The sequence below is a fragment of the Xiphophorus couchianus genome, chromosome 9 (assembly GCF_001444195.1).
Source record: "Xiphophorus couchianus chromosome 9, X_couchianus-1.0, whole genome shotgun sequence".
Classification (NCBI taxonomy): domain Eukaryota; kingdom Metazoa; phylum Chordata; class Actinopteri; order Cyprinodontiformes; family Poeciliidae; genus Xiphophorus; species Xiphophorus couchianus.
This window is the reverse complement of record NC_040236.1, coordinates 11,630,529-11,653,181: the sequence shown is the minus strand read 5'-3', so window position 1 is coordinate 11,653,181 and position 22,653 is coordinate 11,630,529. Positions and strand designations below refer to the sequence as shown.

The 22,653-nt window shown below is 39.6% G+C and overlaps 2 protein-coding genes across 2 annotated transcripts in view; both read right to left on the bottom strand.

The window, feature by feature from the left end:
- The window catches only part of p3h2 (prolyl 3-hydroxylase 2), a 49,114-nt gene extending 43,547 nt beyond the window's left edge, over positions 1–5,567 (bottom strand). The window contains exon 1 of the mRNA XM_028027483.1: positions 5,001–5,567. Coding sequence (XP_027883284.1) covers positions 5,001–5,420 — 420 coding nt within the window. The 5' untranslated portion in view covers positions 5,421–5,567. The remainder of the gene's footprint in view (positions 1–5,000) is intronic.
- A 3,315-nt stretch (positions 5,568–8,882) lies between these two features.
- On the bottom strand, positions 8,883–13,256 carry LOC114150471 (claudin-19-like). Its single transcript, XM_028026875.1, has 5 exons — positions 13,247–13,256; positions 12,040–12,314; positions 11,793–11,957; positions 9,728–9,806; positions 8,883–9,615 (listed from the first exon to the last, which is right to left on the bottom strand). The coding sequence occupies exons 2-5, from the start codon at positions 12,239–12,241 to the stop codon at positions 9,453–9,455; spliced, it is 609 nt and encodes a 202-aa protein (XP_027882676.1). The 5' UTR covers positions 12,242–12,314; positions 13,247–13,256; the 3' UTR covers positions 8,883–9,452.
- Positions 13,257–22,653: the final 9,397 nt, after the last annotated feature.

Genomic DNA, 22,653 nt, shown 5'->3' with positions numbered 1-22,653 from the left:
CTAACACGACTGACTGAAAAAACTTTCTATATTGTGTCAGTAAGGAGCAGGTGTCATTTCTAGGCACTTTACTAAAAGAAAAGATCCAAATTATATACAGAAATATACATTCACGCTCTGTAGACGGCAGGTTGCAGCACAAAGTCGCTTTAAGGAAAACCAGAAAAGCAAGGTGAAAGACCACGGGAGATTAAAAGGGGTTTGTAGTCTAGTAAGTCCAATAGTACAAAAAAATCTGGTATTTAAATTGACGAATAAAAGCACAATGAGGATGGTGATGTGTATTTAGTTAACTAGAAAGGTTCAGGTCAGAAGGTGGAGAGCCAAAGTTAAATAAAATGTGAACAAACAGAATGTAAGAAACCAATAAAATCCAAACCTGAACACAAAAGCTACACACAATGACAAACTAACTACGGCTCCTCAAACTTATTCCTTTTAACCTTTGATGCATGTTTTTATATCTTGTGAAAGGAAACAGCAGAAAGAACAGTTGAGCCATCGGAGACTTCACTTGAGCAAAGTGAAGTCAAACCTTTACTCTGGGCATCTCCTTTGAGGACTTATCCACATGAGAGTTTCCCAAAATATGAGTTTCTTGAAATGTTTTCATTCACACAGAAAATGCAGCAAAAGGGAGCAGTATGTATGTCAGAGCTTTAATACTGCCGTAAATACTGGTGCGTACACACTGAAGTTTGCACAAGGGGCAACAGACATAGGTGAGCTGACTTCGTTGCCTTTAATTGTGTGACTATCCACAAGTGCTGTGTATGTATTTCAGCTTCTGTGTATTCACAACACGCCATGGGAGACTTCACTTGAGCAACCCAAACTTTTACAGTCTGTGCTACTTTAGGGCAAAGTAAAAATATTTAGTCTCTGGCCAGATCTGCTGTGATCACAAGAGGCACAATAAACAGAGATGCATTAAACATAAAACTTCCTGGAACAGCACCACCGAGAGGCCTACCAGATTAAGAGTAAAAGCCCTGGATATCCAATCCCCTCTTGCCCCTGAAGGCAGTTCAGGGCTTTTCATCGTCCAGTAGCTGAACTGGAGTCAGATGCAGGGTCTACTGCAGCCCATGAGTGAAGGGTGGCACCCCCACTTCTTTTTATGAACAAAACAAACAAGTCTACATCAGAAAAATAGGATATTTGAATACCAGATGACGTAAATGTTGATCACTGTGCATCAACTTCCAACAATCCCAGTGGCAGCATTGAAACTGGCAGAGACTGTATGATACTTGAATGGTAAATAGTGCCTGCAAGTCTTTTATTTTCACAAATACTATCAGGTTACCCTCAAACAAACACATATACACACATTACACAAGTGTTCATACGGCTTTGACTTTGACTAATGTCCCTAATGTTTTTTTCTTCAAGGACCCTGCAAGTGCTAAAGGAAGCCTTCCTCACAGCATGACACCATCACCAACATGTTTCAATACAGGGTGCGTTCAAGGCGTTACTTTTCTACCACAAATACTGTTTTTCATGCATGTCGAAAGGTCCAGCTGTGGTCTCATCTTCAGAACATTCAGAACATCTTCCACATATTTGCGCTCTTCTCTACTTGGATGATAGAAATCTACAAACGGGACTTCTAGTATTTTTCAAACAATAACTTCTTGCCACTGTTCATGAAGAACGGATTTGTGGAGACTGACTCAATAGTAAACCCACCTGAGCTGTGGGTCTCTGCAGCTCCTCCATCACTTTGGAAGAGCTGCGTTTTTCGTGTTGGTCGATCTCATACAAAGTACATTGGCAGTAGAGTGGGAGATGTGAGTTGTGAAAAGCTGTAGATGGCCTTGTTTTGGGTGTGTTGGTATGGATCAGTCAGGTGAGAGGAGAACATCCCGCTAATGGGATCCACATGGACATGCCTGCATCTTCTCAGCTCATAAAGACATCAGCTCACAAGGGGGCCCAAAACAATCTGCCCCAACATTAAAGACACTTCTTCTTCAGACAGATGTTAGATGCATCACATCCTCTTCACACAGATTAGTTCTATTTTTACAGCTGGGTAGGCATCTGGACATGACTATCCTCAAGTCTAGACATGAGGAGAGCGGACTTTTACGACTAGGTCAGCTCTGCTTTTAATCGTTCTGTTCCTTTTCAGAAAAAAGGGAGGCTCTGTCTGTCTATAAACAGTAAGAAGACTGATAGTCTGTTGCTGTTTGTGAGCGTCATCAACCCAGTGTGTGAAAGTGATCCACAGCCAGCAGCAAGGGGAAGTCGTCTGGGTCTCAGATACACGTGAAGGAGAAGATGCTAGCTTTCCAGGCAAGCTCCAAGTGGGTTAAAGTGTCACTCGAATGGCTTTTGTTAATCCTTTACATGCTGTGTAAAAGTTTCAGTCTCTAACTCAGACCTGACATGCAGCCGACCCGAGTCTGAAGCTGATATTTTTGGCTCTCCTCTGTCGTCACTGCCAGGTTTGGACACAAAAGTACAACCACTACATATTTCTTCTTGCCCACAAAACACGTAAACAAAAACATGCAATTAACCAAATCAACTCTTTCTACATAAAACCACATGTAGGAAGACACATAAGAGTGTGAAACTATGCCTGTTCTCAGTAAACACTGCTACGTTTGTCCTAGGACAAACATGGCAAAAAACAACAACAACAAAAAAAGATTTACACACTAGTAAATTGTTAAGCTTTGTTTTGGAAATGAGGAGAGAGCCATCAGCTGACTGTGGTGTGTGCTGAGGATTGGAAAACAAAGAAAGACATCCGCAAACATTTGTTCCAAAGTAGTGAAGTAAGTGTATAAAGTGGTACGATATGCAGAATCAAGGTGCTGTGATTCATCCACTGAGTGCATAATTAAGAGAGTTCTGGTTTGGATTGAATTCAAATGTATTCAGGATGTCCAAAGCAGATTAAAGCTACAGTGCGGTGAAAAACTATTTGCCCCCTTACACAGACTTTGTATGTCGTTGCTTCTTCACACTTGTATGTTTTTAATTACTCAAACAAAGTTTATATCTAGACAAAGGTAAGCAGTGTAAATACAAACAGGAGTTTTCAAATTATTTTATTCACCAAGGGAAAAAGAGATCCAAACCAACCTATGTGAAAAAGCATTTGTCATTAAACCTGGGCGTAGTGATGGACTCAGACTTGAACCTTCAGAGCCACAGAAAGACAGCTACAAAGTCGGCCTTCCATCACCGGAAGAACTTTTCCAGGATTAGAGGACTGATAATATCTCAGCAAACTCTAGAGAAACTCATCCATGAGTTTATCTTTAGTCAAATTGATTAATGAAACAGTATCTCCACACTGCCTAAAAAAAACAAAAAAACAAAACAAAAAAAATCAATCCTAAAGCTGCAGCTGATCCAGAACGCTGCTGCTCGAGTTCTGACTAAAACCAGGAAGACGGAGCACATCACCCAGTTCTGCAGTCCCTATGCTGGTTCCCTGTAGCTCAGAGAATAGACTATAAAATAATGTTGTTAGTTTATAAATTAGTGAACGGTTTAGCACCACAATACATTAAAGATCTGCTGTTGTTGTATCAACCTTGCAGATCCCTCAGGTCTTCTGGTTCCGGTCTGCTCTGCATCACCAGAACCAGAACCAAACATGGAGAAGCAGCATTCAGCTTCCATGAACCACAAATCTGGAACAAGCTTCCTGAAAACTGAAAAACAGCTGAAACACTGTTTAGAGTTGCTTTTGAAACATTACAAATGAAACATTGATAAATATTCTGATGTGTAATAATGCCACCAGACAAAATGTTTAATTTATGTTTCAGTTGTTGGCTGTTGTTTTTATGATGTAAAGCACTTTGAACTGCCTTGATGCTGAAATGTGCTATAGAAATAAACTTAATTGATTAATGATTAAACCTAATAATGGCCCCACAGCATCACACAGCCACCATGTCTCACTGTTCATCCTATATGTTTTTTCTTTTTATTCTGGAATGTGTTTTATTTCAAGATATAAATATAAAAATTCCTTTTTTATTTAATCAGTCAGTGAAAGACTTTCTAATAACGCTTAGGGAGAATCAATATGGTTTTTTTCTTTGTGTTCTGTTTTGGCAGCAGTAATTTTCACCTTGGATCTCTCCCATGGAAGATATTTTTGTCTTTTATTGTTTAATCAGTAAGACTGATCTTGATTGAAGAAAGTGAGGTCTGTGGTGCCTTAGATGATGCTTTATGTTCTTTTAATACCTCTTGGATGAATCATCAGTTCACTCTCAAAGTAATTTTAGCAGTGGGGACAATTTGGGAAAGCTTCATTGTTGTTCCTTAGTTTCTCCATTTGATAATAAAGGCTTTCACTGTGGTTTGCTGGACCTATGAGTGACTTTGTTCCTGAACATTTTCAGACTGGGGAATACTGTGTTGTGTTCTGAGATCTTTTAGCCCATTTTCTGTTGTCAGACAGGCTTTGTTTAAGTGAACTTGGCTGCACAGATGTGGCAGCAATCTGCATGTGGCTGATAAAATTTAGCCAGTGGAAGTTCATCAAAAATAAATCATGATTTAAGGGGAATTATAGTTTTAAGATAGGCCAGGTTGGTTAGTGGAAGGTCTTCCACTTTTTCGAGATTAAATAACAAGGTAACAAGTCCAGGAGGAAACCCAGGGATCCCAGTAACATCCTAGGGACTCATTCTGGGGAATCCTGCTTATTTTTACTAAAACTACTCACCTACTTGTTGTATGCACTCAAATTTTCTTTGTCTGACAAGAAGTTGTTGTTGTTTTTTTTTTTTCAATGATCTGAAACATTTGGTGTAGTAAAAAAAAATAAACAGAAAAAAAGTCTATAAAAGCCACTTTACTTTGCTGTGGGTTTTGGGTTTATAGTTGTTCTGGCAGGAGGCAAGCAACAAGTGGTGTTCTCTTCTGTGTCTCTACATCACTTTTCTGAGCAGCAGGAACAGCTGATCACGAACCAAAGCAATTAGACAACAATAGCTCCCATTCAGTCGCCTCCTTACCTTCTGATAAGCCAGCTGGAGATAGTTGTAGGGGATCCTCCTGTTGAAGTCCTGTATGACCTCATCGCTGACCTTATGCACAGACTGGGTGCCAAGCTTCGCCTCAATGCATGCGTTCATGCACACAGTCCTGCGCAGCACTACGTCGAAAAAGCGCAGGTCCGAGAAGGTTTTATGAAACGGGTGCTGGTCCTGGCACCTCAGCCGGCACCGGATCCGGGTGTGCCGGACTCCCCTGTGGCTGCTGAGCGCTCCCTCCATGTAGCGCACCACGCTCTCATAGTCGCCGCCGTAGAAAGCCTGCACAGCGCTATCATACAACAGGTCGACCGGCTCCAGAAAGGCAGCTGAGCAGAGCAGCAAGTCGCTGAACAGCAGGAACACAGACAGGATCATCAGCGGACACGAGTTTCCATCCATCCTCAGTTCGGGCGGAGAGCAGCAGGAGACGGCTGGAGGCTCATCCAAAGCAATCAGCGCAGCCTCGGTTTACAGTCCATGTACAGGCTTCCTCATAGATCCATTCAGCACGGGAGCAGGGGCGGAAATATTGGCAGTGGACCGGGAACACACATGTTAAGACCCCTCATTGGCTCGGTAAACTCCTCCCCCCCGTGAGATGAATGGCTAGCGTACAATCAGGGCTGCTGACCAGCAGACAGGCCAGACGGTGGGAGGCAGAGGAATCCTGCAGGGGGGGATAAACACAATCCCATCACTGACATACCAACCACAGACATTTAACTAAATATTAGAGTATCTATTTACACATCAATATGTGAACTTTTTGTTTTTAAAAGATCTTTGTAAATTTGAACCCTAGTTTTGTTCACGTAACTTTTTCTTCAGAAGTCATATGATTAACAAATGGAGCCCTTCTGTGGCTGATTTAATCTAAGCATAAACACAGCTGTTCTTTCAAGGGATGTTTAGAGAACATTAGTGAACAAACAGCATCATGTCGACCAGAAAACACAGCTGAAAGGTCAAGGATGTAGTTGTGGAGAATTTTAAAGTAGGGTTGGGTTATGAGACAATATCGCAAGTTTTCGGCATTTCACTAAACGCTGAATATCTACCAAGCCATGGCCGTCAACCCAGGCAGGAAGAGCAATGTGTTGACAGAAAATGTTCAGTTTATAGAAAACGTAAGAAGACATCATTGGTAGTGCAAGCAAAAATATTTTAGCCATAACCACTGAGAAACACAGTATTGGCGGCATTATGCTATGGGGAGACCCCTTCTTTAGCAGAGATATGGAATATAGTCAGAGTTGAATTGAAAATGGTAAATACGAGGCGATACTGGAAGAAAACATGGTAGAAGGAACTTGGGTAGAGTTTCACCTTGTAAAAATAAAGCTTAATGGAATGACCTAGAGCAAACCCAATTGATGTGTTACAATGGTCCAGTCAAAGTCCAGACCTAATGTTAATGATTTGTGGCACAACTTGAAAATCAGTTCTTATAAATAGTCTCCAGTCAGTCTAACAGTTTAGCCAAAAGTCTTGGTGATATAATTGCAGCAAAATATGGCTTAATATTTTTTGAAGTCCTTATAAGTAAACCTCTTAGACTTTCTACCAGCCTTCGAAAATTGCTTAATGACCATTGTTTTGGTCCCCAAAACTCACCATTCAGCAACTTACGAAACACTGAGTTTGCAATCTTGCTCAAAGCAAAAATAAATTCTGACCCCAAACTATTTACAAATACTGTTTCTTACCATGAATATCTTTTATTCCAGACCTTCTGTCCTTTTGTTGCTCCTGTTTATTGAATTAATTCACAAGGACACACTGAACGAAGTTTATTCTGGACATTTATATTGTCCAGAATAAAGCTTCAAGGGAAACTGGGTTCACATGGTTTTCTGCTTCAGACACTTGTTTAATAATGGGACAATGTCTCCCTCAGGCGGTCAAAGCAGGAATATGCAAGTACCGTAACAATATTAAATACATGTTTCTGTCAGTACAAATATTGGGTCTTCGTTGTAAACAATGCATAATCTCGATATTTGAAGGCTATTTTTAATTATAACAAAATATATTGAGATTGAAACCACATGTTGTTGTACAACAATAAGGTGGGTAAAGTAACCAAACGCTACATTGTATTCAAATAAGAGTGAATATAAATTACTTTACTTAAAAAGTAATTTCACAACTTTTTAAATTGTAAAATTACTGAGTGTCTGAAATATTTCACTCAGAGTCACAAGTAATTTTTTTTCAATAATTCAATTGAAATAAAGTGAAACATGAACCACCTACTGAAGTTTTCAAGAATTTATGTGTGAATATTATGTCGATTTCCTGCTAACAGCTACTGAAGACACAATATTTAGGATTAAAATATTACATCAGACCATAAGAAAACATATTTATTAAACACATATCACCTTGATGTTTAATATCTGTTTAAAGGTATTTTTAATCTGATAAATGAGTCTGATCAGCAGGAATATATAAATGCAATGCAGGTCATGCTATTTAAGTTTATCTCACTCTTTTTCACTTTTATATAATGTGGAAGCAGATTTTAAACTCACAATGATTCAACCACTTGGTGGCAGTGAAGCAAATCAATACTTTTTTCATGTTAAAATGGCATTCACTGCATATTTATTCACTCTTAGGAATGAAATAAACATAGATAGACCATCCCAAATTAAATATTGTAAAAATACTGCAACATAACATTATAAAAGTTTGTCACATTATTGTCCTTAAGCACAGGTGATCTGGAAGAAAGTTATTATCATTATTTTCTTTTTAGCACAAACATTCAGAAAAAGAAAAACATTTTCCTTTATGACCCAGCATGTACAAGTGAGTTATTAATAATAGACAAACATTATTTTCTATATATTGACATTGAACAATCTATAATCAATATAGTCAATATGTTTGATACATATTCTCTGTTGACGTTAATTTGTTTGGGTAATTGCACTCAGTCTGGAATGCTGAGATAAACAGCCTACGTGGTATTTCTATTATGATTATGTTGTTTTTGAACAAAACGTACTTTTTTTTTTCACGTTTTAGAGACTTGGACAGTTTTGACTTACCTCACTTTATACACAATAAAAGACGACACCAGGGTTTTTTACATCATAAAAAAAACACAGGCAGAAGAAAATGACATTGATATCACGCAGAACATAATTTTAGCCCATTATTTTCTTCCTGCTGTGCCCGCTGCTTCTTGGAAATCAGGAAGGGCTGACCATAATCAGACTCCGTCTGACTGGAGAGGGCCAGTCCTGTGAAACGCAGCCTATCTAGTACGACTCTTTTCAGTCTTCTGTGTTTTGTGATAGGAAGGCAAATCAAAACTAGGCTATGCAGATAGATTTGTTATTCCTCTGATAGCCCCACTTATTTGGATGCTGATAATGTGAAGTATGAAGATGTTGAAGTGACAATACAAATTACAGGAAGGAAATTGTCTCAGTGTGGGAAAAGCTCTAATTGCTGGTGCGTGAGTTCTTTGCACGTTCACTGCTACGTTTACCAAACGGTTATATATTTGCCACTCTAGAGCACCATTTTAAATTATAAAATGATAGGTAAGAAAAGCTTAATTTCCTTTAAAAAAAAAACTGAATGCAAAATAATCACATATTTATTTTAAATGGATCTCATGCAAAAAGTAGAAAAAAAAAACATTAAACCAATTAAGAAACCTATCAGTTCATGTCAAATAATGCCTAAATGGCAAAATATGGGACATGTTACATTTAAATTTACCTGTTTATAACCAGGCCCTACTTAGATTCATGCAAATTCATGGTAAACATTCTAAAATATCACAGCAAAAAAAAATATTTATATATATAAACTGACAAAACCATAAACCATAAGCCATAAACATAAGTTTTTACTTTATTGCTGAATAAGTACAAAATAAAGAAGCAATAAGAGTGTAATGCAAGACCATATCTATCATCATATTTATTCTATTATTAGCACGTTTAGGCTTTCCTTGGAATATTTATGTTTTTGGCATTGGCTTTAAAAAACGATTTCCACTTAAACCACTGTGCTGAAAAAAGGATAAAAAGAATCATAAAAAATAGTTTTATTTTTAAACTGGGTAGCCTTTCAGACTGATATACAGAGTAATGTAGTGCTTAAATATTATAAACATCCATGTACAAGAGCAATAATATAAAACTATGAGACAAGTAATTAACAAATGCAGAACATATTGACAGTGTGACATCAGTGTGAGGCTGAACAGAAGGTATAGCAGACTTTACAAAAACCAAGGAAACAGGAGAAAGGTGGAGAGAATCCATATGATTTTACAAAATGTCATCATATTAAAATCAACTTATAGAAAACTTTCAATATTGCATTTTATTTTCACATTTATACATCTGAAAATGGGACACAATGCATAGTTATCCCACCGTGGGGCATGGAGTCCAAACTTCTCTTCTAGACGTAATTGGACTTTGCAGTGGAGAGAAGCTGATTGGTGCTTATGGACTCTGATGAGCCACTGAACCCCCAACATCTCCGTAAGCTCAGGATCACTCCACCGAGCGCAGTGAAGAATCCACCCGCCCAGCTGACGAACACTGCGTGACCAAATTCTCTGCTGCAAAGACACACACACACCCACACACACATTTAGGTGCACATTTGCTTATCAGGTGAGTGCTTTTGTTTGTGCGTTCTGTGTGAGTCAGTCACTCTTCTCTTGTACTTACTTTAGGAGTCGATGTGCCTTTTCGTTCACCTCAACCATCCTACTGACGTACCAGGATGTAACGATGATGGTCAAGACACCTGAGTTAAGAAAAATATTGTTAAAAAATATTATCTGCAGTCAGGTCTTTGCTTAATTTGTTCATGATTAATATAAAATAAAAGGAAAACAAAAAGAAAACAAGCCCCTTGCTGCTAAATGTGTTTAAATTAATGACGGGTTGCATTTGAAAACAATATTTAGAAGCGTTTGAATTTATTAATCATAATTATTATTTTTTCCATTTAAACCAATTTTAGTTGATGACTAAATAGATAAACAGATTTATAAGATTTATGCTGAGATGAAAACAATACTCTTCAACTTGACTTTAGGAAGCTAAAAGTCAAGATAATTTGTTGGTCATAATTGTACAGATCTAGACACAGTTCCATTTAAAATATCTAAACAAGCAAGTAAACCTGCATTTTTAAACTTCACAGTCTTCTAAGTTAAATAACTATGTGGAGACAAAAAAGGTAAATAAATCTATATTTTACATATACATTATTTAAGCCATGTAGTTCAGTAATTGAAGTATTTAGCCTCACCACCTTTATTAAACTTTAAACACTTTTCACTGCAGAACACTTTCAGGATGGCTGCGTTTCTACTGTGTTCTTCTCTAGTTAATATTTTATTCTGGTTTTATTTACATATCCATAACAAGGAAGGAATACTTAATTAAGAGGTTTTCATTTATCTATTTTTGTTCCTGTCTTTTATTTCTACCGATTAACCATGGTAAGCAAGGTCAAAAGCAGAGAAACATTTTGGATTGAAAGCATGCCGATGGAGCGACAGTGACTGAGTGTGAGAGCATGATCAGCTTTTTGCTCTCTCACTTTGTTGGGATTTTCATGGCACCAAAGATATTTCTGATTTTAGCTTATAAATGTCAACATTCTGTAGTAATTACTACCTTTTGGTTTACTCTAAAAAATGCTGTGCGACTTTCCTTACACTCATAGTTTCCCTGTGTAGTGATATATTAAATGTCTTGCATTCATTTGCAACATCTAATATCAGCTCAAAGACTTGTAATACACAGGTTTACATTTAACCATCCTTAACTAGGATGATGCATGAACCACCCACATTAGAAGAAAAGAAACACTGCTTGACTTGTTTTAAAAAATCCTGATAATTTCCCATTTGTAATATTTTATGTAATTTAATTTAAAAAGCAGTATTTTCACAAAAGAACAGTGATATCTCTTGTATGAATGATGCTTTGGGCAACTACGTCTTTGAGGAGCATCTTACACTCCTCCACACACAACCAAACACAAACATAGTTCCCTAATACTCTGATATGAAAAAGAAAAGTTTTTCAAATAACTTAGCAGGTACATTAAGAACTAAATGAATAGGGATCTAAAATCCATTTATGCATATCAGGTTACGTTTAAATCTCTGTTCATTGTTGAATAGCCAAGTTCAAGTTTAATCAGTCTAGTGCTGCATATTAGACACTAAAGTCAGTTCCTTTGGACAGCAGCAGTGTTAAAGCCATAATTTCATATAGTGCACAGCACCAAAAAGCATCCATCCACCATCCACTGGAAATATAAGTTACTTTATACATTTTATTCACAATCAGTGCTCTAATTGGTCCTTCTGACTCAAGTCCATGCCGCCCTGATCATGGAGCCATTTTAACCATTTCAAAAACCACCATTGCACAGAATAAACAAATTAACAGCATCTAACATATTCAATATTTACCAGTAAAAAGCTACAACTACTGGCCACTGGTGTAAATTAATTACTTATTATCAAGTTGTCATTATTAAGTGATTACCACATATCTTATTTCCAAGGACATTTGGAAAGTAATAATTGACAAAGAAAGACACCAATCAGCGAACTACAATACCATCACCTTCCTAAAATAGTGGCTAAAATATATATTTTTTCTTTGTCAAAATGATTTTCACCACATTTTTCCTTCCAATAGATGTTTCTCGGTAGGTGACGATATATATTGTTTAAATAAACAAGATATTCAGTCATGTTATTCCTACCAGCGACTATGAACAGCCCTCCTCCGCAGACAGCTGCTTGGACTTTGCTCTGTGGCACTGCATCCATGAAGCGAGTGCACTTCATTCCCAGTATGGAGACTATCAGCGCCATGGCGGAGAGGAAGAGGCTGACCAGCATCAGTGCTCTAGTGACCTGGACCTCAACTGCAGGATCACAAAGCAGAAAGCTTCAGTAAAAGCAGGTTACTTTAAGTGGAACATCTCATAGATAAGCGCTGAAACTTACTTGGGAGTTTCAGTAGATGCTTGTAATTTTCGCAGGTGGCCCTCTCGGAGGTGCCGCTGCAGGACATCCACAGACCGTCATAGGTACGATATTTTGCTTGAGTGTCCTTTCCCCACTCGACCATGAAAGTAGCGGCAATAGTAGCAGAGACTCCAACTAAGGAGAGGAGAAAACCAACAATCTGCAGTCCAGAGCTGGCCATCCTGTCCAGGTAAAAGCGCAGCGGGGTGAGTTCAACAAACTGAAAAATGTTAAAGTCAGTGGTCGCTTATTGTCTGCCTCCTAAAACACGCTCTAATTGCTGCGCCCAGTGGACGCCTCTATTTAAAGTCCCGGACTCATGACGCATAAGAGGCTCATACTCCCACTGCTGATGGGGGGTAAATATGTCATCCGGAAGTCTTATCAGATAAAATGATGGATGATGTGGAAAATGCTATTGAATATCCTCTTGTAAGTTAATTCAGAGTGCATGACTACAAATAAAGAAGTTATAAAGAAAACCACGGTAAAGACAGGAACTGTATGAAATAGCATGAATGAGTAACCCATATATTAAAGACACATTAGTGCCCAAATGCAAAACAAGTTAAAAGTAAAATAAAGCTCGTTTTACTTTTTGACACAATTTAAATAACTGAATTGAATTCTGTTTCTGAACTTATTTGTTCCAAAATTGAAGAGCATAAACACTAAGAGGCTTTTCTCACTTCTACAAATTTGTTCCCTAAAAATTATCCTTCAAAAAGAGGAAGCAAGGCTTTGTCTGATGTTAATATTTACAGGTTTGAATAAAAAACAACCAATAAGATAGGTTTGTGTCTGCTGAAATATTTATCACCACTGAGTAGTTATAGGCGCCAATTCTAACCCTGAATTTTGTCCAAAAACAACGACTTTTGTCTCGTCTGCACTAAGGTGGAGGAACTTCTGACTAGTCCACTCCCTGGCCTTATGCACACACTTACTCATTGGCTGTATGGGAATTAAGTCACTTCAAAGTTCAAAGCTAAGTTCAAATCTGTAAAGTTGCATGTCATCAGCAAAGATTTGGCAAGACACGTTTTGATTTTTCAAACCACTAAAAGTGACCTGAGAATGAGGCCTTGTAGAACCTCAAATGTGATTTTTATTTGCTCAAATCTAGAATTATCAAACAAAACTAAATAGTTATGCTCCTCCTTTGTCTATCAATCAGTCTTATAACCAGCTGTGTCATAAGCACAATCTGGGAAATAAAATAAATAACAACTATAAATGTTCTTTCTGTTAATTCACAGTTGAGAATTAGATTCAGGAACAACTCTTCTATTTTATTTTCATCTGACCCAAATGATTAACATATCAGTATGTGAGTTACCCTGCCTACATCACACATGTAGCTTTTTAGGTCTAAATATGTATTGTTTTGAGAAGTCTATCTGTATGGTGGACCTATAGACGTGTCCTTAGAAGTTACAGGTAAATCATCTGGAGTAAAACACCTGTTGAAACACATAGGAGATTTTTTTAGCTGTTATCACTTTTTTAGTTCTCATGATCACATTAGAAGAACGATGATAGTCAGAGCTAGAGCAGAAATTTCACAGAAGTACTACCAGATGTTTTGTTTTTCCTTTAGAAGTTTTGGTTAAAAGCTTCTTTTGGTGTAGGGTATGAAATCAGATTGTAGTTTCAGACTTTGCCATTCCTTCCTTTGTTCATGAAAAGCCATTGGTAACTATAAGATATGTATTGAGTCCACAAAGTCATTAAATTTAATTCATTTTTAGTTGAAAAACAATTATAACTGCTCTTTTTGTGCAAAAAAAGAATTTGTTTATGCTTTACAGGATTTCCATCAGAATTCTACACAATTGGTCCATTAAGGAATGATCAGTGAATTGTATTATAACAACTCTGTCAATATCAGACAACCCATCAAAAGGAATCTCTTTATTGCTAAAAACCATAATTTTTTTCTACATTCATTCATAATGTATTTACATTCAATCATATTTTTATGCTACTCAAATCATTTTTAAGTTCATCTTAATCAAATCGTCTGCAATCTAACCCAGGCAACAAAACCTAAATTGAAAAATCTAGGAGATATTTTGTAGGAAGCCATTTTTCTGGAACAACACACCAAATAACTTCTAAAGTTCTGCTTCTGTCAGCTGTTCAACATCAACAAACTCTGAACAATCGGGTCCAGAAATGAGCTGGAGATGTTGCTTCATGTTTTTGTTTAATCACATTTAGACCACTGCGATGGCCTGTCAAAGTGTCCAGAACAAAAAGGAGTTGGTCTGTCTGCAGCTGAAACAAAACTCTGCTGGTTTGTATCAGCTCCAGACGCTAACAGAAGAGCCAACATTACCGTTGTCTTAAAATGTATTCTCTGGCTCCCTGTAGCATATCGTATGATAAAATCCTGGTTTTGACATTCAGTTTACAGCATGGGCAGCCTGTGATTTTAATTCAGCCTTACTCTTCAGCCCTGCTGTTATGATGTGTTTCATAAATGTTCCTTCAACTATATTTTCTGCTGTAAAACACGTAAGCTTAATCAGAGATGTATCAGTGCAATGTCTTTATGCATCTTTTCTAGAAAGTACACCACCCAACGCTAAACGGAAAGCTGTCCAAGAGGAGACATTTCACCCAAATAACTGAAGGTTAATGTCCTAAATTGTAATTTCTCTTTAGTGCAATCCACAGCAGCATGCTTGTGTTTACACATGTGGAGTCTTCATTTTTTCCAATGGTTATCTGATTATTTGACCGTATTTGGTGAGGAGGATGCCAGTTTGTAAACAGTTGTATGTGGTTCGTAGATTGTAATCATTCTCCACCCCTTCCTGAAATAATTCCCCATTAAAAATGTTTTTCCCTGTGGCTGTTTAATCTGAAGCTTTTCTCTAAAATTACTGATCTTTCTCAACATCACGACAAGGTCTCCCCTGCAACTAAAAAGGCTTTTTTTCCCCTCTGCTTTACGCCTGCAGTCAGCAGACTTTACCAGTAGGTAGATGACATATTGAGATACATTTTTCATTTTAGTTTGATTTAGCCAGATAGTCATCATTGAGATTAAGCTGCTGCCTGTTATTACCAATGACAGGCAGCAACATAAAAATAACAGTTCAACATTAAGTACTAATAACATGCACAAAAACCTGTGTTAAATGTGTTTTAACACATACAAATGGATAAATTTTACTCAATTAGTATGGAATTTTTTTTTTTTTGTTTCTATTGTAAGTTTTGAACAAATCTTATCGTGATATATATCGTTACCGTCACCCATCACAATATTGTGATATGAATTTTCGGCCATATCACACATTCCTACTGTTGATATCAACAAACTTCTAGTATTTATATCCTACAGCCTGAAATCAAGAGAAACAGGAATTGTTGTCTGGAATACATAAATTCTTCTGTACGTGACCAAACTGTTGGAAAAAAAAGATTTCTATGTGAAAAAATGAGTTGAATCTGATTAAGATTCAGATGGTGTGGTATGATAGTCTTCTAGTATCTGCTTCTTCCTGCGGTTGGTGCAGCAACATCTCATCTGGTGCCTGGACCAAATTCTGGTTAATGTACCTAAACTCTTTGCTATTTGTGGTTCATTATCCTTCCTGGTTTTATTTATATTTCTTTTGATTATGCTGGTTTGTCACACTGAAGTAGCTCAAATCCCCAATTGACTTTTATTAATAAATAACATTAAATTTAAAATATACATATAAAATACAATTTTCATATTGTAATTTCATTTGGGAAATAATCCTGTTAAAACCAAGCTGGCTATATGTGAAGAAGTAATTGCCCTCCTAAATCTCTGGGATTAGCTTTGTTTTTTGCTCTGTTTCACCAGCCTGTCAGAGCCACAAGAAATCATAAAAGCAAGACATATCTGGTAAGAAAGAAGACCCAAGAATCATTCCTCAGTCTAAAGGACTTGAAGAAATGATGAGAAACAAAGTCAATGATATCCAGCAATATGAAAAAGGATTTCAAAGCCATTTCTGAGACTTTGGGACTCCAACGAACTACAGTCAGTACCATTTTTCATAAATGGCAAAAATGAAACAGTGCTAAATCTTCCCAGACTTTACCATCCTACCACAATCACACAGACCAACCAAAAGAACTCAGACTGACATCTAATACACAGTGGACCTCACTTGTCTGAATTAATGTCTGTGGTCATGATTCAACAAAACACATTGAGGAGAGGTCATTTCCCATGTAAATCATTCCACTTCCTGCAATGCTGTACTACTGGTATGGTAGATAATCTTTACATGCAGTAAATCCTCCTACCACAATTTCAGTATCTCTATGCAAATCTTATCCAAAATATTTTTTTTTCTGGAGATGTAAATAAATATGCCACCAGATTACAATAAAACAAGCCAGATTACACTATTTAAAAGCAACATATGTTGAATGATGGCACACACTGCTGTGCGCCATCTTGAATTGCTGCAGAAGTTTATTATTAGCAGCTAACTTAGATGTTTTCCTTCTCTTGTGAAGGAAAACATCTAAACAGTGTAGAATAGGACTTTACTTCCCCAAATCCTAAGAAAGACAATCATCTGAAAAGTTCTTAGTTACTCAATAGCTGTATCACTGTTATGATGTTGTGAGTCAATTAGGGATTTAACTATACATTGTGAAACATTTCCCATTATAGACAAAATTTACCTGATCATGTTGCCTGATCAGCAGTTACACCCACTATATTACCGTACGCTGTTTAGCGTCAGAGGATGTTTAGGGAAATGATGATTCAAAAATAGTCCAGAACATGGGAGTCAACGCTGTTTCAGTCCACGTCTATAACAAAGCTCTCTTTCTGTTCATTAAAATAGAAAACTTAAGACTGCATATATGATCAAAGTGAAAATTATACTGAAGTTTTAGCATTGAGTTTTCCTAGATCAAATCATAAACAGTTTAACAAAAGAAAAAGCAAATTACTGATTTTGATGGCAAAATAGCAACCTTTCTTTAAATTACATCTGAGTTTTAGCTTAAAAAATTACTGAAAGGTGTTACTTAAAAAGTGTTTCTGGTAGTCTGCAAAAATGAAGAGCAAGTGAAGAAGTAATTGCCCTCAGTACATATTATTTTTTTATGTACTGCTATAAAAATAATATCAAAACATTAATACTTTTTGGTACATGCCCAAAATAGGGGGGAGAGATTCTCTTCCCACTGGATCACAAGACATTTCTCCAAATATAAGCTCTCTGTCTTTGAGGACATTTTTGTAGTAATGGCTTCTTCTTCTCTTTGTGTTGTCCGTTATCCTGCAATAGCTAGCCCCGCCCACTTCATCACAACCCTCCGGGGCTGACTACTGACCAGTTCTCTGTCTAACAGGTCCGGAAAATCTCTAAGACCTGGGTATTACCCTAAAAGAGATCTATAAGAGATAATCTATTTAAACTGGTGTCGAAAGCGATTCGTCTAGCTCTAACTACCTCCAATCCAGAAGTTACGACCCTTTTCAGTTAAGAAACAATCAGCTGAGTAGCCCTCACAGCTGCATAATTCCAATAACCACTTCTGTTAACGGTAGCTCGCTTTCTAAAATATAACTAGCTCTTGGAACCGACTAGACTAGATTTAGTGACTTGGATGTAAGTCCCTGGGTCATTATTTTACTCTCGCCAAAGGAAATTATGAAGCCTCCTCTTTACTAGAACCATGTACATTAGTTTTACCCTTATTAAAAGAACTGAAAAATGAATAAATGACTCAATTAATTCCAATGTCCACCAACCTCATTAGAATTTTAGAGTATGAATTTATTAAGCAAGCTTAAGCAGGGATATGTGACATACAAATCAATAATCAATTGTATATAATTCAAGAGCAGTGTAATAAAATCAACATGTATAATCATACCCTACTGTCTCTTTTCCCTAACCTATGTCGCAGATTCTGAGATAGCTTTTTAGGAAGCAAGTTCAACTCATACCCAGTTTGTGGTGGATCTTTAGCAACAGGATCGTCCGAGAACCTTGGTCTGAATCTTTGTCCTTTGTGTGGAAAAATCCTCTTTAGAATAGAAGCAAAGTAGAGAGGGCTCAATTGCTTTTGCAAACCCAACTCTTTATCCCTCCGGAACCTTTGTCTTTTCTCCAAGTCTGTTGCAATGTTTGGGTTGAGGTAAGACCGACGATCTAATCAGGAACCTGGGTTGGACGATTGGAACTTGTCTCCCTTTGGCGGCACGAAGCTTCAGCTTTTCCCGTGGCTCCAGGGTGTGGTCTGCTGTTGTTTCCTTGATCTGCTTCTTCGTGTTAGCTCTACTTCGGTGCCGCAGACAAAGAACAAGAACTTCTCCTTTTCCGTCTGCTTATATACAGTTCTCTGCCATGTATGTGTATGGGGAATGTTAGTTTACGTGGTTTCCTGAACATCTGCTGATTTCACGGAAACCCCCGTCGGCCCCTCCTGTCTGCTGGCTGGGATGGAAAGTACCGTCCTTTCCTCAGCGTGTTGTTCTTAGCCAACCATACCGCCCCACCCATCCTGTGCGTCTGGCCATCTGTTCAGAACTGCTTGCGACAGCAGGAACTCACAAGTTCCCCTTCTCCTTTTTCCCCTTTTCCTTTTAACATTAAAAACTATGTGCTTTTCTCTGATTAACTTTTAAACACAGTCAAATATTAAAAACTATGTGCTGATTTCCATTAAGCATTAATCATAAGCATTAATCACCTCTTTCACTTATTATAAATCATCAAACCTTAATCATTTCATTGTTGTCATGTTATTACAGATCATGATTCGTGCACTTCAGAATCATTCAGTGATTACTTACATACAGTCATTTTACCTATTGTATTCATACATGTCCAACTTAATCATTATCAAAACACTCAATCATTATAAATCAAAACACAAGATTGCTTTATTTCCTTCAGGCCTTCATGCACCTTTTTCTGCGTGTACCTGGATAGATCTCAAACCCCATACCAGTTTTCTTGACACCCCCTCCTTGAGATCGGACAGTGCTTCGCAGAAAACACAAAGTCCTAAGTCAAAAGAGGTCAAGTCCATCACCGCAATCAGCAGTCAAGATGTCCTGTTCGTAGCAGGCAACCGGAGATGAAGATGGTGTCCAGGTATCCACAACCTCATACTCCGTCAGATTGGACGGCGGAGAAATCCAGCACTCGGCGTCCAACTGTGGAGGAAGTGGAGATCCTGCTGATCCGGGAGGGCTAATGTCCTCCAGGGAAGACTGCAGAAGCGAAGACAGATCCATCTCAGAGTCTGGCAGTGTCGGTGGGTTGTTACAGTATCCCTCCAACTCAGTCAGTAGATCCTGAAAATCCATATCGGTTGAAGGCGGATCTGGTGAAGGAGATGACACGAAGAGGGTGTCTTCTGTCTGGCACGCCTGGTGAGATGAACTGAGAATCTCAGTTTGGGTACCTTTTCTGTTAGTCGCACTGCTGGTTTGGCATCCGACATCGATAAACATATCCGGAGACATGGGACACGTGGGTGGAAGGTACTCGCCTACTGCCACAACTCGTCCATCGAGAAGGTGTAGAGTTGGCAGGCATCGTCGAGTAAGCTGGTGTTCCCATAACTTCTGAATCACGGGCAGCAGAAGTCCCGTGTGCATTGGAGATGTTGTAAGGTCGTCGTCTTCTTGGCCAAAGGCAGAGGTCCACACTATTTTGTGCACCCGTTCCAGGGATAGAGATGTGGAGGCCGCTATGTAAGGCAAATCTCCTTGCCCTGTGGCGCAGAGAATTGCCGTTACATCGGTGATACGGCTGCTCACGCAACGGTGACACCAGCGGGAAGACGATGCAACCCATATGAATCCATAGGATTCTGCGGCGATCCCACATCCCACACAGCAAGTTGGTGCCTGAGAAGAAACAGCAACCTAGGTAACTTCACGATTAGGGGTTTCGGATTAATAATAATAACACAACGAATATGCAAATGCGAAAGCGGAGAGAGTAGCTGGTTTAAGCTCGTGTGCCTGCTTGGGCTGCCAGCCAGGGAGAATTAATCACAGGAACCGGAATATCATGATCTGGAGCTGGTTCGCCCCGATCATAGACATGAGCTGAATCATGGAATATTGCAGCATAGGTCATCATCCATACAACGATGGCCAGGTCTGAGGTCTCCTGAAGCCAGTAGAGGACCACCAAGATCCCCCAAACCGTTGCCCAAAGAGCCAGAACTATCCACTTTTGCAGCCATATGCGCCTGCCCCGACCTTTGATGGACAAGGCTTGGCGTGCTAAGTAGACGAGGATAGATACTGCGAAGAGCCCCTCTAGAATGGCTGTGAGGATCTTAAGTGGGGCGGTTCGAGTGGCTTGACGGCCCCCAAGGACCAACTCCAGTATCAGGGCTGTGGTATCGGTAACGAGCCATAGGCAGACCACAACGCCCCTGCGCCAGTTGATGCGGGTACGGCCCATCAGGTAACAAGCGAAGAGGGATGAAGCTAACCCCCATTTCTGGAGGATGATGGGACGTAGGATAAGCTTGACATATCCTTGTAGCGCAACAAAGATCCTCATAGGATGTCCCCTGGGCCAGGAACCAGTGTGGCAGTAGAGTACCCAGGCCAGGGTAACCCCTAAGTGCTCAAGGGTACTCACTTGAATTGGAGCAAAAAGTGAGTTGGGGTTCGATTTGTTGGTTGAAGAGTTAGATTCCATGATGTCCGATGGTGGTTCTTTTGGTTCCGGTGTTGTCGGCAGCTGCAGCGAGGATTGAATGGCTCGCAGGCACACGGCAGCTCTCTTTTATGCAGAAGCAGGCTCCTCCTTCGGGGGGAGGGGCTGGTACTCCCTCTTTTTGCAACGACAAAGTGCTTTCAGCCACACCTCCAGGACGACTTTGCCGACGATTAAAGCCACGGCCACTCCCAGTAGGCCCAAGATGTATGGCCACAGCATACTCAGCGCACTCAGCAGCCATTGCTCAACAATGTGGAGGCCCCCATCCACCACACTAGCAGCCTCTTCGACAACCTCGGTGATTGCGGTCACGATGGTTGCTCCCATAGTTTCATACCAGAAACAGTCGTGTTGGTCCGCTCCTTCGCCACATTTCTGCCAAATCTCCTTAGAGATTGTGCAGGTGAGGTTGGAATACAAAAGATTAGGTCCAATCCAGTCAAACCCGGGGTCTACTTTCCCATCACATATACTCTTTCGGAAAGCATGTCCTTTGGCGATGGCTATAAGGGGGTTTGGGATGAAGGGAACTGGCAGACCCAGAATACTCTTGCGCTTCTGGAGGTGGTAACCTAGAATTGCGTCGGTACAGGTCTTTCCGCTCACTATAGCCCTCCGCCATGTGCCATTGATTTTGCGCCAAGTAACTTCTGAAGAGTGAGTGTCATACTCATCTGCATAGTGCTGTGCGCAGTAGCGTTCCCAACCTCGAACCGTTTGGCAGGGTCTTCTAGCCAAACCAATCACGCATTCGAGGATGTTTCTTGTGTTATTTTTACAAGTCATGCGCCAAGGTCTTGGGTTTACGTAGTTTTCAGGTCTCCAAAAAACCCCAGGCCAAATCATGCGATCCTTAGAATAAACTGTGGAGAGGTACTGGTACTTGATCCAATAATTGGTAGACTCACGGAGACAGGGTATAACCCAGGCTTGAAGTTCTTCTTGTTGGAGTCCCCACCATTCCCAGTCCCAATTCCGAGAATAATCCTCATACCAGGCCCGTAAAGCCCATTTAGCGGTCGGAAGGACGTCAGGACTAGGGCAGTGATACCTCCAGGTGGAATAGAAGGTCTTGCTAGTTTGTACGAGGTCACATCGTGGTGACGAGTGGGTTTTCACCCAGCAAGTGTTATTAAGGCTGTCAAAGATACTGCGCGCAACACATTTGTCAATCTTTGCAAAGTCGCCTTTAGGAACGCTCAGAAGGTCATCAGGAGTTGGAAGGGGTTGTGTACGTAAATTGGCAATGTGAAAGTCCTCTAACCCAGCAGGAGAGCGAACCGCTCCCTCGGGGAAGTCTCCCTCAAAGAACGTTTGGTCTTTGGCTATATACGTCCATGGGAATGTGTTATTTAGCCAGGTTTCAATTTCTGTCCGTATTGAGCGTACAGAGTGCCAGAAATCCGACCGGTATTCCTCTACAGCTGTGACAATATAATTTTGGCCCCTGCATTTGACAAACTTATTCCAGAGGCAGGCATTTAACCACCTAAAGTGGTTCCTATAACAATGCTGCTGGTCAGCTTGGTGCATAAACCGTGTGGGACCTTGTCGAATCAGGAAGGCCGTAATGTTAGTCAAACTTTCGTTGGGGGGCGGCCTCGTTGCCCAATCGAGAAAGTCGTTTCGGGAGGTGCTGTTAACCCGCGATCGCTCTGTGATGTTGACATCCTCTCTGCAATTTAGGTGATAGTCACCCCAAAACTCCCCTCGTGGGAGCCAGGTTCGACAGCCTGAGGACCTGTGCGGGGCCGGGTATACTACTTCGGTATCCCAGTACCCCTGGTTCGGTAACAGTAGTAGTGATCGACAAGCCATGTTGCAATGGCATTCTGGAAATCCTCGATCCGGATGAATCCAGTTACACCTGACGGTCCGTCGT